The sequence below is a fragment of the Leptidea sinapis genome, chromosome 26, assembly GCF_905404315.1.
Source record: "Leptidea sinapis chromosome 26, ilLepSina1.1, whole genome shotgun sequence".
Taxonomy (NCBI): domain Eukaryota; kingdom Metazoa; phylum Arthropoda; class Insecta; order Lepidoptera; family Pieridae; genus Leptidea; species Leptidea sinapis.
This window is the reverse complement of record NC_066290.1, coordinates 8,330,711-8,347,753: the sequence shown is the minus strand read 5'-3', so window position 1 is coordinate 8,347,753 and position 17,043 is coordinate 8,330,711. Positions and strand designations below refer to the sequence as shown.

Below are 17,043 nucleotides of genomic sequence, written 5' to 3'. Positions count from 1 at the left end.
CATTAACCTATTGACAGATAGCATTGGACCATAACTGTATTCGACATAACTATCTATATCTATAGATAAGATCTTGTCATTAAACGGTGACAGCAATGTATCCGTGAGTTAAACTTAGGGTAGAAAGATTATTGAAAACGGCCTTAAGACCACAGCTATCGAGCTTAGAACGGCAAATGCTACTTAATTTATATGAAAACTTTTTTTAAAGGACTAAAGAACTGTAATCTAATCAATGCCCTAATGAAATGCATTTATATTATAACCCCCTTATTCATAATAGTCTGCTCACTTAAAGCATTGCTAATTCTCACTCTGTCTTCTTATATTGACCTAAGTCAGAATGAGAAAAAACACTCATTAGCGGCTGTTTAAAGTTAGCAGACCATTATGACTAAGGGGGTAAAACTATATTTTTTCGATTACTTTCCGTTTAAATGTGGTTCCGTATGTATATTAATTAATTATACATAGGCCATTACATCATTATTCAATGACATTCTATACATACAGACAAAGCTCGTCATATAAAAATAAAGTCGAAATATGGAAAATGCCACGAATAACATTAAAATAAGCGTTATTTGCTATCCCCCTTATTCATAATAGTCTGCTAACTTAAAGCATTGCTAATTCTCACTCTTGTCTTCTTCTATTGACCTAAGTCAGAATGAGAAAAAAAAAATCCTAAGCCGCTGTTTAAAGTTAGCGGACCATTATGAATAAGGGGGTAATATCTATACTTTGCCGCAATTACTTCAGTTATTTAAAATATTCATGGTCATATTTAGTTTAGGTTCGAATCGAAGTCACAGTTGACACAAGACTAAGGAGAAAAATGTGCTTACATTGTCTTTAAGCACACTTTTGCCGTTGCGCTATCAAACTGCGAATGATATGTCCATGTGTATAGAACGTCATTCTTACTATTATATTACAAATGTTGGTTTTTGGTGTTATACTATTTTAACTGATTATATAAATATACACATATCTTGAAAATTCAATAATTTTCAATCTATATATCAAATCTGTCATCAAACAATCTAAATCTTCCTTAAGAATATAATTTATCCGTCACACCTTAGACAAGCTTCGACTCGTGTTTAAATATAAGCAATGTCTAAAGAATGTTGAACGCAAAACAAAAGAATGAGACAGATTTGTAATAGAACTTTTCTAAAACAAGTGTTCAACACATGTTTAGCTTTTTTGTGATAACACAGCATCAGTTTAAAATACATAACATGAGTAACATATAAAATTAATATAATTAAATTCATCTGGCAAAGGTAACTTAACATAAGTCAAACAAACTTTATTCAATTAGGCTTAAACTAAGCGCTTTTAAATCGTCACTTTAAGTAGTTCTTTTAAATTACTGAATTTACCATATGTTCGGAAAAAGTAGAGCTTGTGAGAAGAAAATACTAGAAAGAAATTCAGTAAATCTTATGCACTTATTGAATCAATACAACACATTTGGCTGCTCTTCGGGTTTACGATAATCAGACGAAATAACGTAAAAAATGCAGCAAGTTAACATTTCAGTAATTGGACATCGTCATATTAACAAATACCGTAATTATATAAGTATAAAAGTTACGCATTATACATAGAAAAATACTATCTTGAGCTAAAATCAGTCTTCTTAAACTAATAAAATTTAAAACAATGATTTCCTACGCCTAGTATAAAACTTTATAAACAAAACTGAATAGATTTCAGTATAGATGCGCTAGTATAGTTATGGAATATATATTTCCGTTAAAACAAATCTTATTGAGTCCTAATATAACATTCATATAACTATAACATACATTTAACTTGATTTTACTTACAAATACAATAGACAAAAAATAAATTATATAGATTTTTTCGATAATTTATGTCTCAATACATCGATAGTTTTACAATATTATTATTATTGTGATAATTCAAACATTTTTTCAAATGTGAGCTTTATGAGTTAGCTACCATTATATTAACCTTTATGAATCAGCTTCGCAGGTGCAGCTAGGGTTGCCAACTTTTTTTTACAAAAAATGTAGTATATTCAGGTTAAACAGTATTTTAGAAAAATGAACAGTATTTTATTTATTTATTGTTTTAAAAACAAATCTTTTTAAAACTTCTCGCTCAACTTACTTATTTAATCTTGTTTAAAAACTTCATACGACACAATACATAACCACAATTATAACTAAAATTAAAATAAGTAAATGAGGTAATTCACGGTCCTCGTAAAAAAAGGTTATATGTCCTGAGAATGAGAACTAGAACGCATACACTCACACGTCTGTCACTGACAATCTTGAATATTTGACATTGACAGATTCGTTCAGAAACTCGGTGTGATTTGTTTGTGGCTACGCTCACACTGTGCAGCAGTGAGCGCCCTCTGACTAAAAAAAACAAAGTGTGAGCGAGTAAGTATAACACATAATGTGTTTGCATGCTGAAAACAGTATTTTGTATACTTTATTTTTGTTCAACAGTAAAAAGTATAATTTAGTGAAAAGCAGTATAAATACTGTTGAAAACAGTATAGTTGGCAACCCTAGGTGCAGCATTAAAACTTCAAGTCGTGAGATTCACCTGTATCTCCTAGTCGATAAGTGCGCATATCGCGCACAGTAGCGCGCTGAGGGCGGGGTATCAGGGGGCGTGGCGCGGTGAGGTGAGGGGAGGGTGCAGCGAGGGGAGCGGGGTCGCGTCCAGGTCGCACGCGGACAAGAGTCGCACCAGCTCGTCTGGACTCGGCCCACCCTCGGACACAGGAGATTCTTCACAATCACCTGATGGTTTCATTAATTTAATAAATTGATGGTACGTTATAATATAAAATAGGTTTTTTTAATGAAAATAAGGGATGGGACGAGCAGAAGGTTCAGCCGACGGTATTAACGCTCTGCTCATTATAATGCAGTGCCGCTCAGGATTTTTAAAAAACCCCTAAAATTCTGAGCAGCACTGCAATTGAGCATGTCATCTTGAGAGATAAAATGTCAAGTCTCATTTGCGAAGTAATTTCACTAGCTACGTAGCCGAAACACAATAATGCTTATACATTACTGCTTCACGGCAGAAGTAGGCGCCGTTGTGGTACCCATAATCTAGCCGGCATCCTATGCAAAGGAGCCTCCCACTGCGATGTGAGTTAAATATCCTATATATATAATAAATGAAGTCTTCCCACCACTACACCGACTCACACCGTGCTATAAACGTTTCCACGCACGTACTATTCCCACACGACTTGACATTAAAGCTAAGTACATTAGAAGCTAATATAAAATCTCTATACAGCAAGCATCATTCGCAAGAATCGCACTAAATGAATATAGAAAAATCAATATTAAAATCATTTTGAATTTCAGTTTTTCATTACATGTTTTGAAAGTATACTTACGATGTTTTGATAAAAAATTATAGTGATTTCATCCGAAAACTTATCATTTATATTAATTCTAAAGAGAACAAAACAATTTTTAAAGGTTAAAAATTACGTATGGGGGACAAATTTTCTTTAGAAATGTTAAGGTTGGGTGTGGCCTAAAAAAGGTTGGGAAGCACTGGTCAAGATAGACCTTAACAGCTGTGAAACTGTAGAAAAAGTTTTGGCTGGCAATTAGTCTCCATTTTGCGCATGCACATTAACACAAAGTGACATACAAATCTCGAGTATATGACGTAACTTGTCACGTACACTAAAGTAATAAACCTGGCCTGTTTTCATCGGTTGTCTAGCAGCAAGAGACTGTATCTAGGCGTTTAAATTCTTTGAGGCAATTTCATTGCCGTATAGAATTTCGAGACTTGAGTAATCGTATCACTACTTTTCATAAAAAACACTCGTAATGGTTATTAGGACATTGGCGGCCTTACAGATAAAACTGGCATAAAGTTATAACTAAGCATAAACCAAGAATATGAATGGTTCCCGCGGTCCGGACGTATAACGTTTCCCGCGTTTATTTGCAAGGCTGTTTGTCATTCGGAATCTTTAGAATTATCATTGTATTGACAGTGTTGTCAATGATTTGCATTTTGTAAATTGTAAACATTTTGCATTTTCTTTGTTTATCATCAGTTATAACTTTATACCAAGTTTATTTGTAAGGCCGTGGTTGTTTTGTTGGGGACGTTCAACAACGGATGCAGGTGTTGAGCTGATCAAGAATATTTTTGATGCCTGGGAGGAATCGCAGAATGCACTTGGCATCTTCTGTGATTTATCTAAGGCTTTTGATTGTGTTCAACATTCAACGCTGGTCAGGAAGCTATACCACTATGGCATAAAAGGAACTTCGCTCGATCTTCTGACTTTATATCTAAACAATAGAATTCAGAGGGTCGACGTGAATGGCAGGAGATCTCCTGGGACTCCTCTCAGTATGGGGGTACCACAAGGGTCTATTCTTGGACCGTTCCTCTTCCTTATCTATATAAATGATCTTTCTAATCTTATAGAGAAAAAACATAAGGTAGTATTGTTTGCGGACGACACTTCACTGATTTTCAAAGTGAAAAGAAACCAAACTATGTATGACGAAGTGAACGATATTTTATCTGACATCGTGTACTGGTTTAGAGCTAATAACCTATTGTTAAATAGCAAGAAAACTAAATTCATTAAATTTACCGTACCAAATGTCAAAAATGTAAATGCAAATGTTTTGTTAAACGGAGAGGTGATAGAACCAGTGGAATCTATATTTCTTGGCATAACTCTAGATTCCAAATTACAATGGGGCCCCCATATTGAAGGATTGGCGAACAGACTTAGTTCTGCAGCATACGCGGTTAAAAAAATTAGACAATTAACTGTCATAGATACGGCGCGACTAGTATACTTTAGTTATTTCCATAGTATTATGTCCTATGGTGTTGGCTATGGGGCAACGCTGCTGATATTTATACAATATTTGTGCTGCAGAAGAGGGCTATTCGCGCTATTTATAACCTAGGTCCTAGAGAATCATTGAGAGCAAAATTCAAAGAAATAAACATTTTGACTGTTGTTCCTCAATATATTCTTGATAATGTAATGTATGTTCATAGGCACATAAGTGAATTTGTCAGAAACTGTCATAACCATAATGTTAACACCAGGAACAGACATAAACTGATGATGCCTACTACTCGGCTTAGTCGAATTAGTAAGTCTTTTGTGGGGCGATGTATATGCTTTTACAACAAGATCCCAGAAAATGTTCAAAACAAAGGTGTTACGTTCTTCAAAAGAATTGTTAATAAACGTTTGTGTGGTAAAGGCTACTATAACATAAATGACTTTCTTTATGATACCACAGATTGGGAATGGAGCCACCGCCCTCAGGCTATTAAATAATAAGTTTAATTGTACAATGTTACTTTGTAAATGTTACTTTAATTGTAAATCATATTTTTGATGAAAAAAAAAAGCCCGCTGAGTTTGTTGCGCCCATTCTCCTCAGGCCTGAGGCATTCACTTTGGAATGGGTGATAGTTTTTTTTTTTTGACTCTCAATAAGTGATTTCACATCCTATTTTGAATAAAAATATTTGAATTTGAAATTTAATGTTGGCAATACGCTGTTTTAGAATCTTTAATACAGAATTTAATGCATGGGTGTAGATAAATAAAATAAAGGCATTATGCGAGTATAAGTGATCATACCGGGCGTGTGTGTGTGCGAGGCAGGCGCAGTGTGAGGAGCGCGCGCCGCTCGGTCGATGTGCGCGGTGAGGTCCCACAGCTGCGCGGCGCCCGAGCGATGGCCGCACACCAGCAGCCGGCGCGGCCGCAGGGCTCCCTCGCACTCCGCCACCACGAAGCAACACACCCCTGACCCGTCCACCGAACGAATAGTACAAACCCTGCACGAATACAACGTATTAACTTTAAATACATCAAACAGTGGTTGCTTTGCACAGGATGCCGGCTAGATTAAGTCTACAACAACGGCTGTAATGTGTAAGCGTTATTGTGTTTCAGTCAGTCGTAGCTAGTGAAATTACTAGGAAAATGAGACTTAACATCTTATGTTAAGGTGACGAGTTTTTAAAGAAAACTCACTGCATTGTAATGTGTAGGGCGTTAATAATAAAATCAGCTGAACGTCCCGCTCGTCTCGTCGCTTATTGTCATAAAATACAGGTTGCTAGTTGAGGTCCGGCTCGAAGGACTAAAAAGATTTCGAGTCTAGTTGTAGTTAACGGTGCTCTAGTAAAATTAGAAAAACTGCGATCACTTCATGGTGTTAGTTTAATCTGCTAATACGATTGCAACCATTTAAATAATTATGCACCCAGCCATTATAATATTATATGTACAAAGTACAGGTAAAGGTTTTACCGATGAACAGTAAAAGATAATGTAATGTTTAGCAGTACGAAAGGCCCTAAAAATAAAGATAGGGTACAAAAGAAAGGTCTGTTAAAGATATCGATTTATCAAAAAACTACTATATGGTTTGAAGGATTGGTATGGCATAAATAGCTTTCAGTTTAAGAAATAATTGGAAATACCTTTTTCCGTTGGAAGCCAGACGAACATATAGAGTGTCGGTGTCGGGAACAATTTTTTGGATGAAAATCTGTTCTTCGTCTTGTTCACCATATGGCCCTGAATATAAAACAAATATGTTAGTAGTCACGTGGGTAGTGTAATGTAATCGGTATCGTGCCGAGGTACGATAAGCTTGCGCGTTGGGATAGGGATATGCCGCTATTTTAATGTCGTAAAATAAAGGCATGCAGATTGAGGACTGCCTACGTCAAGCAGACGTTCATATAACAAGGTTCCATATGTTTTCCAACGCGCGGGAGTTTTAAGATATTGTCAATATCCTACTGCGTCTTTATAACATTTGCTACTATTGGTTTCACTATCAATTAAAACACTACCACGGAACTAAACACTCAATCAGTTGCCCGCGGTAGCGACGCTTGCAACAAGTCGAATTACAGTAAATAGAAAAAAAATCTAATCGTGGTATTTTTGCTCTTATTATAAACCAGTCAACTCGCACACTCTTATTTACAATATAACACTTAGTACTTTTAGAATACTTTTTTTTCATGGCGGCCATTTTAGCATTCGCACACAAACACAAACGCTATCAGACACAGCCCGCTCGTAGGCAAGCGTAGAGACAGACAGCGTAGCCATAGATATAGGGTTAAAGATGGTTACCCTTCCAGTACAAAATCCTAAACTTCCATTTATGTTCTTAAATTACTGTCAGAGAGAAATACGCACTCTGAAAGAGAATAATCGACGAAATTAGTGGTAATAGCATCAGGAGGCGTTACCGCAGTCGTTGTGTGGATGCGGCGTGGCAGCATCGAGCGCAAGCACTTTGAAAGCAGCGCGGGGCGTGGTGCCCGGCTGTGTGGAGATCATGCCCCGGAACCGAGTCACGCGCCATGACCGCACGTGGTTGTACTCGCTGCACACCGACACCAGGTACTTCTCCGACAGCGACACCTGACATCTCAAACTTGACAGGTGACACATGTCAACTAAATAGACACAAGGCCGGCTGTATTGGCTCGAACCCTTCACAGGCCCACGGACAAAGTTAGAAAAAAAAATTAGAGAGGCAACAAGTTTTAGGTTACACAGTTTGAGGTCAATTTTGGTCTTCCCCTCTTTTAATTTAGTCGTAAACGCATGAAAAAAGCTCGTGAAGTCACAGTAGTATAGAACGTAAATTATATTTTAGAAGTGCATTTGCATGAATGTAGTTGTAAGTAACTTCGAAATAATTTGTTATAAAATTACATCTCACTTCACTTATAAGCGATATTATTAATTGATTGTCGTGCAAGTCTGTGGTTATGAACCTGGTTCAGTTTTGAGTAAAATATTGAAGTTTTTTTTAAAAGAAAACGCGATGGAACGATCATATTTTCACCTTGAACCTATAAAATCCACAAATTAAATTTGTAATTTGTAACCAAATTTAAGAACCATGCGGGTTTCGAAACCGCGACCTCTCGGCTACAACCTGAGTGTTGAACAAGACATACTAAGATTTACGAACTGTGCGTAACTCGAACGGTTGGCTCAGTTGGTAAGAGCGCTCGGACGGACCTGAGAGGTCGTGGTAACAAATTTAATTTGTACAATTAATCCCAATCCCAAAAAATAGCCTATAAAATCTGATTAGACATCGCAATTACGCTCGTCTCTTTGAGTCTTTAAGATGTTAAGTCATTATTAGCCCAATCTAGCTGACATCATGTGCAGTGAAACATCCCTCTGAAAAATGTATGAATTTCTTATAGGTATATAAATTGATAATTACCTATTTCTGTTCCAGAATAAAAAAATAATCAATCCAATGAAACACATGGGAAAAGATGAATGGGCAAAAGTGGCGAGCGGTGGAGGGGTCGCGGCTTAAAACACATTCATAATATTTCGTAACACATGATAAAAATGGCTGCCGAGTGATTGCGTCATAGCAACCCCCTCCACCCCTTACATTCTGCTCTTAAAATTGTTTTCTGTGTATCGGTTGCTTTTGCCTCTAGTTTAGCTACGTTAGGGCAACCAAAAATAAGATATTTTATCTTTTTATTTACATTGATTACTTCTATAGTAATTTGGAAGTGCATAGTTATTCTTTTACATAGAGCCTACTCAAAAGTCGTACCCTCCCCCCCATTTAAGATTACCCAATACCTTGGTGATGGGACTCTGGTGCACGGTGAATGTCTGGAACAGCTGCGGCCCATGTCCCACTGTCTCCGGGTGCTGCACTATCACACGCACTGACCCATAGCGCGTGCCGTATGCTATCTCTATCCAGTTGCCGCATAGGCCTGAATTATCACAAAATAAGAAATATATTTGAAATGAAAACTTCTTTAACTGAGTTGGGCACTTTTTGGTTGGGGAAAATTGGAAGGGTTTGCGACAGTGACATGCTTATGACTTGCACAAGCGATAAATAAATAATTAAAAAAATAAATATATATATATAAAGGTAGGAAACATTTAGGATGGGTGAAATCTCGTGCGGGTGCATTTCGCACCGCAGTTCGCGTCACCGAAATGCTTATAGCAGTATAACTGTAGCTATACAGGTGACGTATTGTGCAACATTAGTGCTGTGTATATCTTATAAATGAAATTGAATGGATTTAGTGAAAAGTTCAATGTATATATACTATGCATTATTGTAATAGTGTTTTTGTTTCATTAATATATTATTTTCCATATTTTCGACTTCTACGCCTTCAATGAAGGTCGGAAGATATGAAGGTGATATTGAAAGTAGAGTGACTGCGGGAAATTGTGTGAATGGAGCAAGAAGATAGAAGCGCGAATGGCTGTACATAATGGAGTGCTTGTCGCCACGTTAATGTATGGAAGTGAGAGTTGGGTATGGCAGAAGTAGCATAAAAGCAGAATTAACGCATTTGAGATGCGATTCCGAATGCGGTAATACGAGCGCGCTGTGGTTTGAAAGAGGATGTTGTGACAAGGACTGAAAAAGGAATGCTTTAATGGTTGGGACACGTGGAGCGAATGAGTGAAGAAAGAATGATGCATCAAATATATAAGGCAAATGTGTGTGGGCAAGTCGGTCGCGGGAGACCTCGTAGAACATTCGTCGATCAAATTGGGGACGTTTTGAGAAAAGGAGAGGTCGAAGCACCCGCAACCGGCGAGCATGTATGAAAATTGTAATGAATGTAGAGGAAGCGCGTGAGGTCTGTAAGGATAGAAGCAAATGGCATTCTATTGTCTCTGCCTACCCCGACGGGAACAAGGCGTGAGTATATGTGTGTGTGTGTGTGCACGCCTTCAATGAGACTGTTCTAGAATCGCACCTTTGATATAAAAATATTCTTAATTTATTCTTAAATTGTAATTTAAACTTTTTTCAATTTTTGAAGTAAATTATTAAAACTTTCGTGAGTCATTATTCAATTATCTATTAAAAGGTGGGACGTTATCGCGAACCCACCACACTCACCCTGATGAAGAATGGTCCGAAACTAGTCGGTACCTACACCGACAAAAATGTGAGTAAAGCCGTATTAATAGATAATTATTGAATTATTACGTAAGATAATATATTTAAAATTGCTTATGGTGTACCTACATCTAAGGAATTATATTTTGTTGTGTAATATATAATTTGGACAACTTATTATGAATGTCACAGACTTACTGGTTTTTGGTGTAAGGTAGACGGAAATAGCTGTGATGGGTTCCTGGTTCGGGTCTTTATATAACTGCGTCACGAGTAAGTCATTATCCTTCATTCGTAGCGGAAACTTCTGCATATCTGAAAAAATTGTAACACTCATATTAGACAATAAAATTATTGGGTAAAATATATACTACTGTATGGATGAAAAATTATTGAGGTGTTACGGTATCCAATATTTTGACTTTACATTGAAGATGGCTGTTAATGTAATATTAGTAATAGGTAAAGTATTGATTTACAGTTTTATCGATATCTCAGTTCCAAAGAGTGACAATTCAGAAAAGGGTTCCACAGACAAAAGCAAACTCGTATTGTTACTAAACTACATTCACTTATCGACTTGGTTCTATTTGATAATACAGGATATTATTGTTTAGGGAACAATTTCTTATATTTATCCCAAACTTTCTGAATTTCAGACTCGTTGGCATTGATATCATTTGTCACATTTATTATACAGTACTACTAGGTACACCGACGACAAATGGACAAAAATAATCATAAAAAGAATCGGACCCTCGAGGTATGTGAACGAGAGGCAGGCCTTGAAGCGGTGGGGAGGCAAAGTTGGATAGAGACAGCAATAAACACAACTGAATGGAATTCTTTAGAGGAGGCTTTTACAAACGAAAACTGACTCGTAAAAAGTGACGGTCAGTGTAACAGTAGCGTAACTCAGCGATTTCCTTGAAATTTATACCTACGTCTGGGCGGAGCGCTAGGGTTGCCACATACAAAAAGTTTGACGACGCGGAAGGCGCGGCGCAGCTAATTAAACTCGGACAGCGACTAGGCCCAGCGACGCACGGAGTGGTACTCAATAGTTTTCTTTTCCCAAGATTGCTTAGCAGCCATGTAGATCGTATTAGCATTGTTCACTGTTTTGAGATCAAACCTTATAATTATTAAAGATTGTATTTAGTAACAAATTACTATAATAATAGAATTTAAAACGTTTTAATCGACCATCCCGTACCGGTGCTACAATTGAATGCCTGTATTCATGGTCAATTGACAACGTCATATTGGTGTTGTCAGTTGACTGTCTATATTTTACATTGTAATAGATTATTACAATTTAACAATAAGGTTGATTGTTAAATAAATCAATATATATGTTGGTAACCCTAACAAACGTGTGTATGTGTGCGTGCGTCGATTCTGGCGCTCTAGTATTAAGTTTAAGTATTGTTTTATTACTGTACTGTACCAGTGGGAGGCTCCTTTGCACAGGAAGCCGGCTAGATTATGGGTACCACAACGGCGCCTATTTCTGCCGTGAAGCAGTAATGCATTACTGTGTTTCAGTCTGAAGGGCGCCGTAGCTAGTGAAATTACTGGGCAAATGAGACTTAACATCTTATGTCTCAAGGTGACGAGCGGAATTGTAGTGCCGCTCAGAATTTTTGGGTTTTTTGAGAATGCTGAGCGGTACTTGTATTGTAATGGGCATGGCGTATCAAATACCATCAGCTGAACGTTCTGCTCGTCTCGTCCCTTATTATCATAAAAAAAAAACAAACTGTATTGTGGTAGTGGTCCCACCGATATAGTTGATGCATCCGGTAGCAGTTCCCAGTAGGAGGAAGGAGCCGGCGGTGTCATGCGTAGTGAGATGTGCCACGTCCTGCGTCTGCCAGTGTTGGGTGCTGGTGTGCCAGACACCAGCCTTACTCCTGCTGCCCGCGCCGCTGAGAGCGACCAATTGAGGACCCACGAACAGCAAATGCTCTACTCGCACGCCTAAATTGAATGTTCCTGTAATTATATTATTAAATAGTATAACGTCCGTTCCCAATATACTATCTACAGATAGAGATAAATTACTACCTTCTACTATCAGTAATTAGCTGTACAAAATCTGCTCTTTTTTTTGTAATTATAAGCTGTGCAATTGGTGCTGACTCTAACAATTTATTTCAATATTATTTATATTACTATTTGCCGAATTTTTGAAATGATAATTTCTGTAGCCGCGTTGAGCAATTTTTGCTACTGTCTGTTTGAATTTACTACTGTTTGAATTTCTGCTAATTCAATAGCTGAAAAAAAGTTTTGCCGATGAAGTGTACGTACCCACATTATAAAAAAGGAATCCAAAATGCAAATGCCATTGATACTGTGAACTATCAACAAATCAACATAAAGATACGTCATAATTAACCAAAAGTCATTGTACCTATAAGAGTCCGCCTGACAGGTTCCATGTGTGTCGAGAAGGCCCAAAGTTTAACAAGTGGTCCACTAGCAATGCCCAGCATGACGTCATTTCCGGTGGTAGTGCTGCCACCTGTCGTACTCCCACCACTCTTAGCATTCAGCGCTATCCGCTCTATCGTGGACTCTTGCACGGGTGATTGGAATGCTACATACCAGCCACACGAATCTGTTAATCTGTATCATTTTTATTATTACTTAGATATGCCTAACAATTATTCTTATGGGTAACTTTAGAAATATACAGAAAAAGGGCATAAAACATTTTGATAATGGAAAAACGATGAAGCAGCCTCTCGTTTCAAATAAGAGCTGGATGCATACATCTCTTGAGCTTAAAAACATAATCTTATATATAAAATTCTCGTGTCACAATGTTCGTTCCCGTACTCCTCCGAAACGGCTTGACCGATTCTCATGAAATTTTCTGAGCATATTGAGTAGGTCTGAGAATCAGCCAACATCTATTTTTCATCCCCCTAAATGTTAAGGGTGGTCCACACGATTTTTTTTTTTAATTTTTTTGACATTTTTCTTTAAATTTGTTTGATTATGAGTCCGCATTAAAAAATACATACAACTTCAAATTTTCACCCATCTACGATCAACAGCTACTTTTGTATCGCGATTTTAATATCGGCAATACAACGTTTGCTGGGTCAGCTAGTATATATGTAAACTAGCTGACACAACAGACGTTGTCCTGTACATAAAACATAAAATACTGTTTCTTATGAATTTGTCTACAATATTTCATAACATCAATAATTATTTCGTGAAATAAGTTCCCTGTCGTTATAATAAAATTGTTTCACAGCAGAACTGCCAAACCGTACGTCAATAAATTCTCTCACAGAAAATATGTCCATACAAAACAAATATTGGAAATAAAAATAATTATGGGTTCCAAATCCAAATAAAAACTATCCTATCTCTCAAGTTGGACTAAACTGCACTCCATGTAGTAATGCCCATTTGTATGTTCATTAGTTTAGGAGTCCATCGCGGACAAACAACGTGTCATGTAATTTATATATATTAAGATAATATACCTGTATCCACAAACAAAATGGGCATATGCTACTGCAATCCAGTTGTGATGTGCTTTTATAATCAGTACTTTCACATTGTCAGACCAAGTATTTGCTGAAACATTACAAACAATATTAATAGCTTTTTAATTGAACATAGAAATTATTATTTGTTTAAATACCACATCTATTTGCATAAAATATTTTTAATAGTAACAAATAATCTAATTTTAAAATTTGAATAATTTACGGTATAATCTACAATCTAGATACTTGAAATAAAAACCGTTGAAAAAAAGATTTATAAGTCAATCTTTCACAATAATATAATATGTACTATTGTTAATAAATTTTTTTTTCCCAATTTCTATTGAAATGTTCATTTGATTGCAGTGACGCTATATGATAAGCAATTTAAAGCCATATACCTTCAGTATGTCTCATCCCTTTGAGTGTGTCTGTATTGCCAAGTGAAGCTGCTCTCGAATGACCTCTGACACTTCGGCTGTAACACAATTTAGAAATAGGATTAGCAAAGCCCATTGACCGGCTCACATGTACATTACTGTAGAGGTATCTACTATATAGCCAAGACCTGTATATAGACGACCTGTATAGCCCAGTGGTTAGCGATCCTACCTACTAAGCTAGAGGTCCTGGGTTCGAATCCCGGTAGGTGCAAGCATTTATATGATGAATATGGATGTTTGTTTCCGAGTCATGGATGTTTAAATGTATTTATGTATGTTTATATGAATTTATGTATGTTTAAGTAAGTATATTGTATTAAATATATCATTGTCTTGTAACCCATAACACAGGCTATATATGCTTAACTTGGGGCAAGATAATTTGTGTAAAAAGTGTGTCAATATTATTATTATTATTATTACTATACAGAGCAACAGTTTGTAGAAATTGCTACAGATTGATCCAAAACTGTTGCCTGACAACTTGCTTAAAAATTGCCTGTATAAGCACTTACAGGCACACCTGCACAGGTTTACAGTTTTTTGTGGTTTCCTTAAACGATTTTGTAAACTATTATGGAAATAGATTGATAAAAAATACATCACAAGAAAGATGGTCTCTAAGTAGATTCAGTTCTAAAGAGTTTGATAAATATCAGATCTATTATTATCCTGATTATTAAAGATCAGGACACATTATTTCATCCTCATCAAACAATAGTGTGGCTTTCATAGTAGTAGCACATAATAGATGTCAACCGATACTACCACATTTTCTATTGTCCATCTACTTTCATCCATGTTCTCAACACTACAAAGACACATGATCAGAGCAGAGAGGAATACATAGCTGGCAAAAAAACTGGTGACATACTTCAATTGATCCTGTGAAGGTATTCTCCCAATAGTCCTCAAGTCTAAGGATGAATTTCTCGAATGAGTTCTACTACTTGTTCCTTCACAACTGGTAGATGCTAAGTTCTTTCTAGAGCCATTGTTTCCAGTTCTTCCATTACTATTAGCAATGGGTGGAATTACTGCAACAATAAATTCAATAATAATAAAAAAATTTAATAGAATATAAATGAATAGTGGAATATTATTCTCATTAATTAGGCTGCATTCAGTGCTCGACCAACGGAAAACATAATATGATCATGTTCAGTCCTTATCTGATGAATTTCTAAGGGTGTAAAGCTATGTAGGGCTGACGAGAATCATCATCGACCTCGTAGGTCCGGCGTACGTCGGTCCACTGACACGCTATGAGGGTAATCAAAAATTAGTGTTTTGGCAATATCAAATATCTATATATATAAAATTGAATTGCTGCTCATTAGTCTCGCTAAAACTCGAGAACGGCTGGACCGATTTGGCAAATTTAGTTCTTGAATTATTTGTGGAAGTCCAGTGAAGGTTTAGAAGGTGAATAAATAGGAAAATGTTGCTAAATTAAATAAAAACAATAAATTTGTTTTTCCTTTGATGTGTCGATACATAATTTCTATGAGAGAATTTATTGACACATGGTTTGACAGTTCTGCTGTGAAACAATTTCATTACGACAGCAGGATGCATATTTTACGAATTAATTTTTGATGTTATGATATATTATTGACAAATTCATATAACAACATTATTATATACAGAACAACGTCTGTCGGGTCAGCTAGTATTGTATAAATTTCTCCTTAATTATTATTATCTGGAGCGGGTGACTATTTGTGTAGTCCTAATCAGTCTTAGTAATACCGCAGCCAGAATTGAACTATTCTGTTCACCACTCATACTTATAGCTCGTCATCAAGTCCTGCGGCATTTACGAACCACTGTATCATCTTGACACAAGTATGACAAACAGCATATGGGAGCAGGGTGTAGTTGCCCAGGATGGTGTTACATTAGTGGGGTGCAATCACCTGACATCACCTGACGGTAACCAATATGCCCTGCCCATTACAATGAAGTGACCTCATAATTGAAATGAAAGTGAGTGAGATCATAATTGCATTTGTTACTTCGATATAGAAGAAGTTAAGTCATATTAGTTTTTAGCCCAGTAATTTCCCTAGCAATGGCCCTTTTAAACCTAACCCATAACTGCTTCACAGCAGAATATTGTACTGCTGCTGTACCTTATATACACTATATTTTAAACAAGATTAAAATATTAAGTGTGAAAGAATTATTGATCAAACCCCTGTTTGAGAAAATATTTATTTATGACTTGCAGACAAATAGCCTTAACCTATGAAACCAGAAAACAAATTCACATCTTATTTGTTTGCAAACTGTTTTCGCTCTATTATATTTAGATGAATTTACTTACATGGTGGTGGCAAGTATCCATAAAAAAGCACATCCCCACAAGTAGAGTGATTAGCATCATCACACAAGGCCAATCTCCTGCTGAGTGGTGTGATACCAAAATAATCACATTCATGCCTTAGAGATCTTATATTGACATTATTCAAGTCTATATCCCTAGTTCTGAGATAGTTTAAAATTAAGGCAAATTGAATTGGATCACGGTCAATGAAAATGGCACCACTTTCATCTGTGACTGTTGGTATACGACCACTGAGTAATGCAGTAAAGAATGTATCAGGTATCCATGTGAGGGTATGCCACGAAGTGGAGAATCTAAAATTTAATATTCCTAATTAAAATGGTAATATCCGGATGATCTCAATTAAATTATCACTATAATTGTGATTTGATAGTATTTATAGAAAGTGAAAGTTTATAAGCCTATTAATCTTTTGTAAAATTGCTTTGAAGAGAAGTAGATTTAAAAGAATTATATCCAAGCATGATTAATGTCTTAATATACTATTTCTACAAAGAAAAACCAAAAGAATAACACCTACTTTGTGCCACCAACATTTAGATTCACTATTTCTTGATAATTAGACATTTTTTGTTTTGATGTTCGCATTTATAATAAATACTCCATTTTGTTATTATTACAATTTCTTAAATTAATAGCAGAAGCAAATAATTACTAACTAGCAGTTTCACTTTTTACTTTCAAGCTAAAAGCTTATTTTCTTTTGCAGCTGATTTGCTACAAATTGCGATTTTACGATGTCTCACTCAGTAAGAACT

The 17,043-nt window shown here is 36.2% G+C and overlaps 1 protein-coding gene across 1 annotated transcript; it reads right to left on the bottom strand.

Moving 5' to 3' along the window:
* Window positions 1-1,033: 1,033 nt before the first annotated feature.
* LOC126972335 (BTB/POZ domain-containing protein KCTD3) lies at window positions 1,034-16,994 on the bottom strand. Its single transcript, XM_050819014.1, has 13 exons — window positions 16,806-16,994; window positions 16,265-16,578; window positions 14,810-14,972; window positions 13,894-13,970; window positions 13,487-13,580; window positions 12,397-12,611; window positions 11,763-11,975; window positions 10,176-10,292; window positions 8,678-8,817; window positions 7,300-7,474; window positions 6,514-6,610; window positions 5,663-5,862; window positions 1,034-2,798 (listed from the first exon to the last, which is right to left on the bottom strand). Exons 1-13 carry the CDS (start codon window positions 16,871-16,873, stop codon window positions 2,659-2,661), a joined length of 2,013 nt encoding a protein of 670 aa, XP_050674971.1. The 5' UTR covers window positions 16,874-16,994; the 3' UTR covers window positions 1,034-2,658.
* Window positions 16,995-17,043: the final 49 nt, after the last annotated feature.

Coding starts and splice junctions, on each gene's coding strand:
- LOC126972335 (XM_050819014.1), bottom strand. CDS start 16,873: ATGCGAACATCAAAACAAAAAATGTCTAATTATCAAGAAATAGTGAAT. Junction 13,581..13,893: donor AGGGATGAGACATACTGAAG/GTATATGGCTTT, acceptor GTAATGTTTCAG/CAAATACTTGGTCTGACAAT. Junction 6,611..7,299: donor GCATCCACACAACGACTGCG/GTAACGCCTCCT, acceptor TTTTATATTCAG/GGCCATATGGTGAACAAGAC.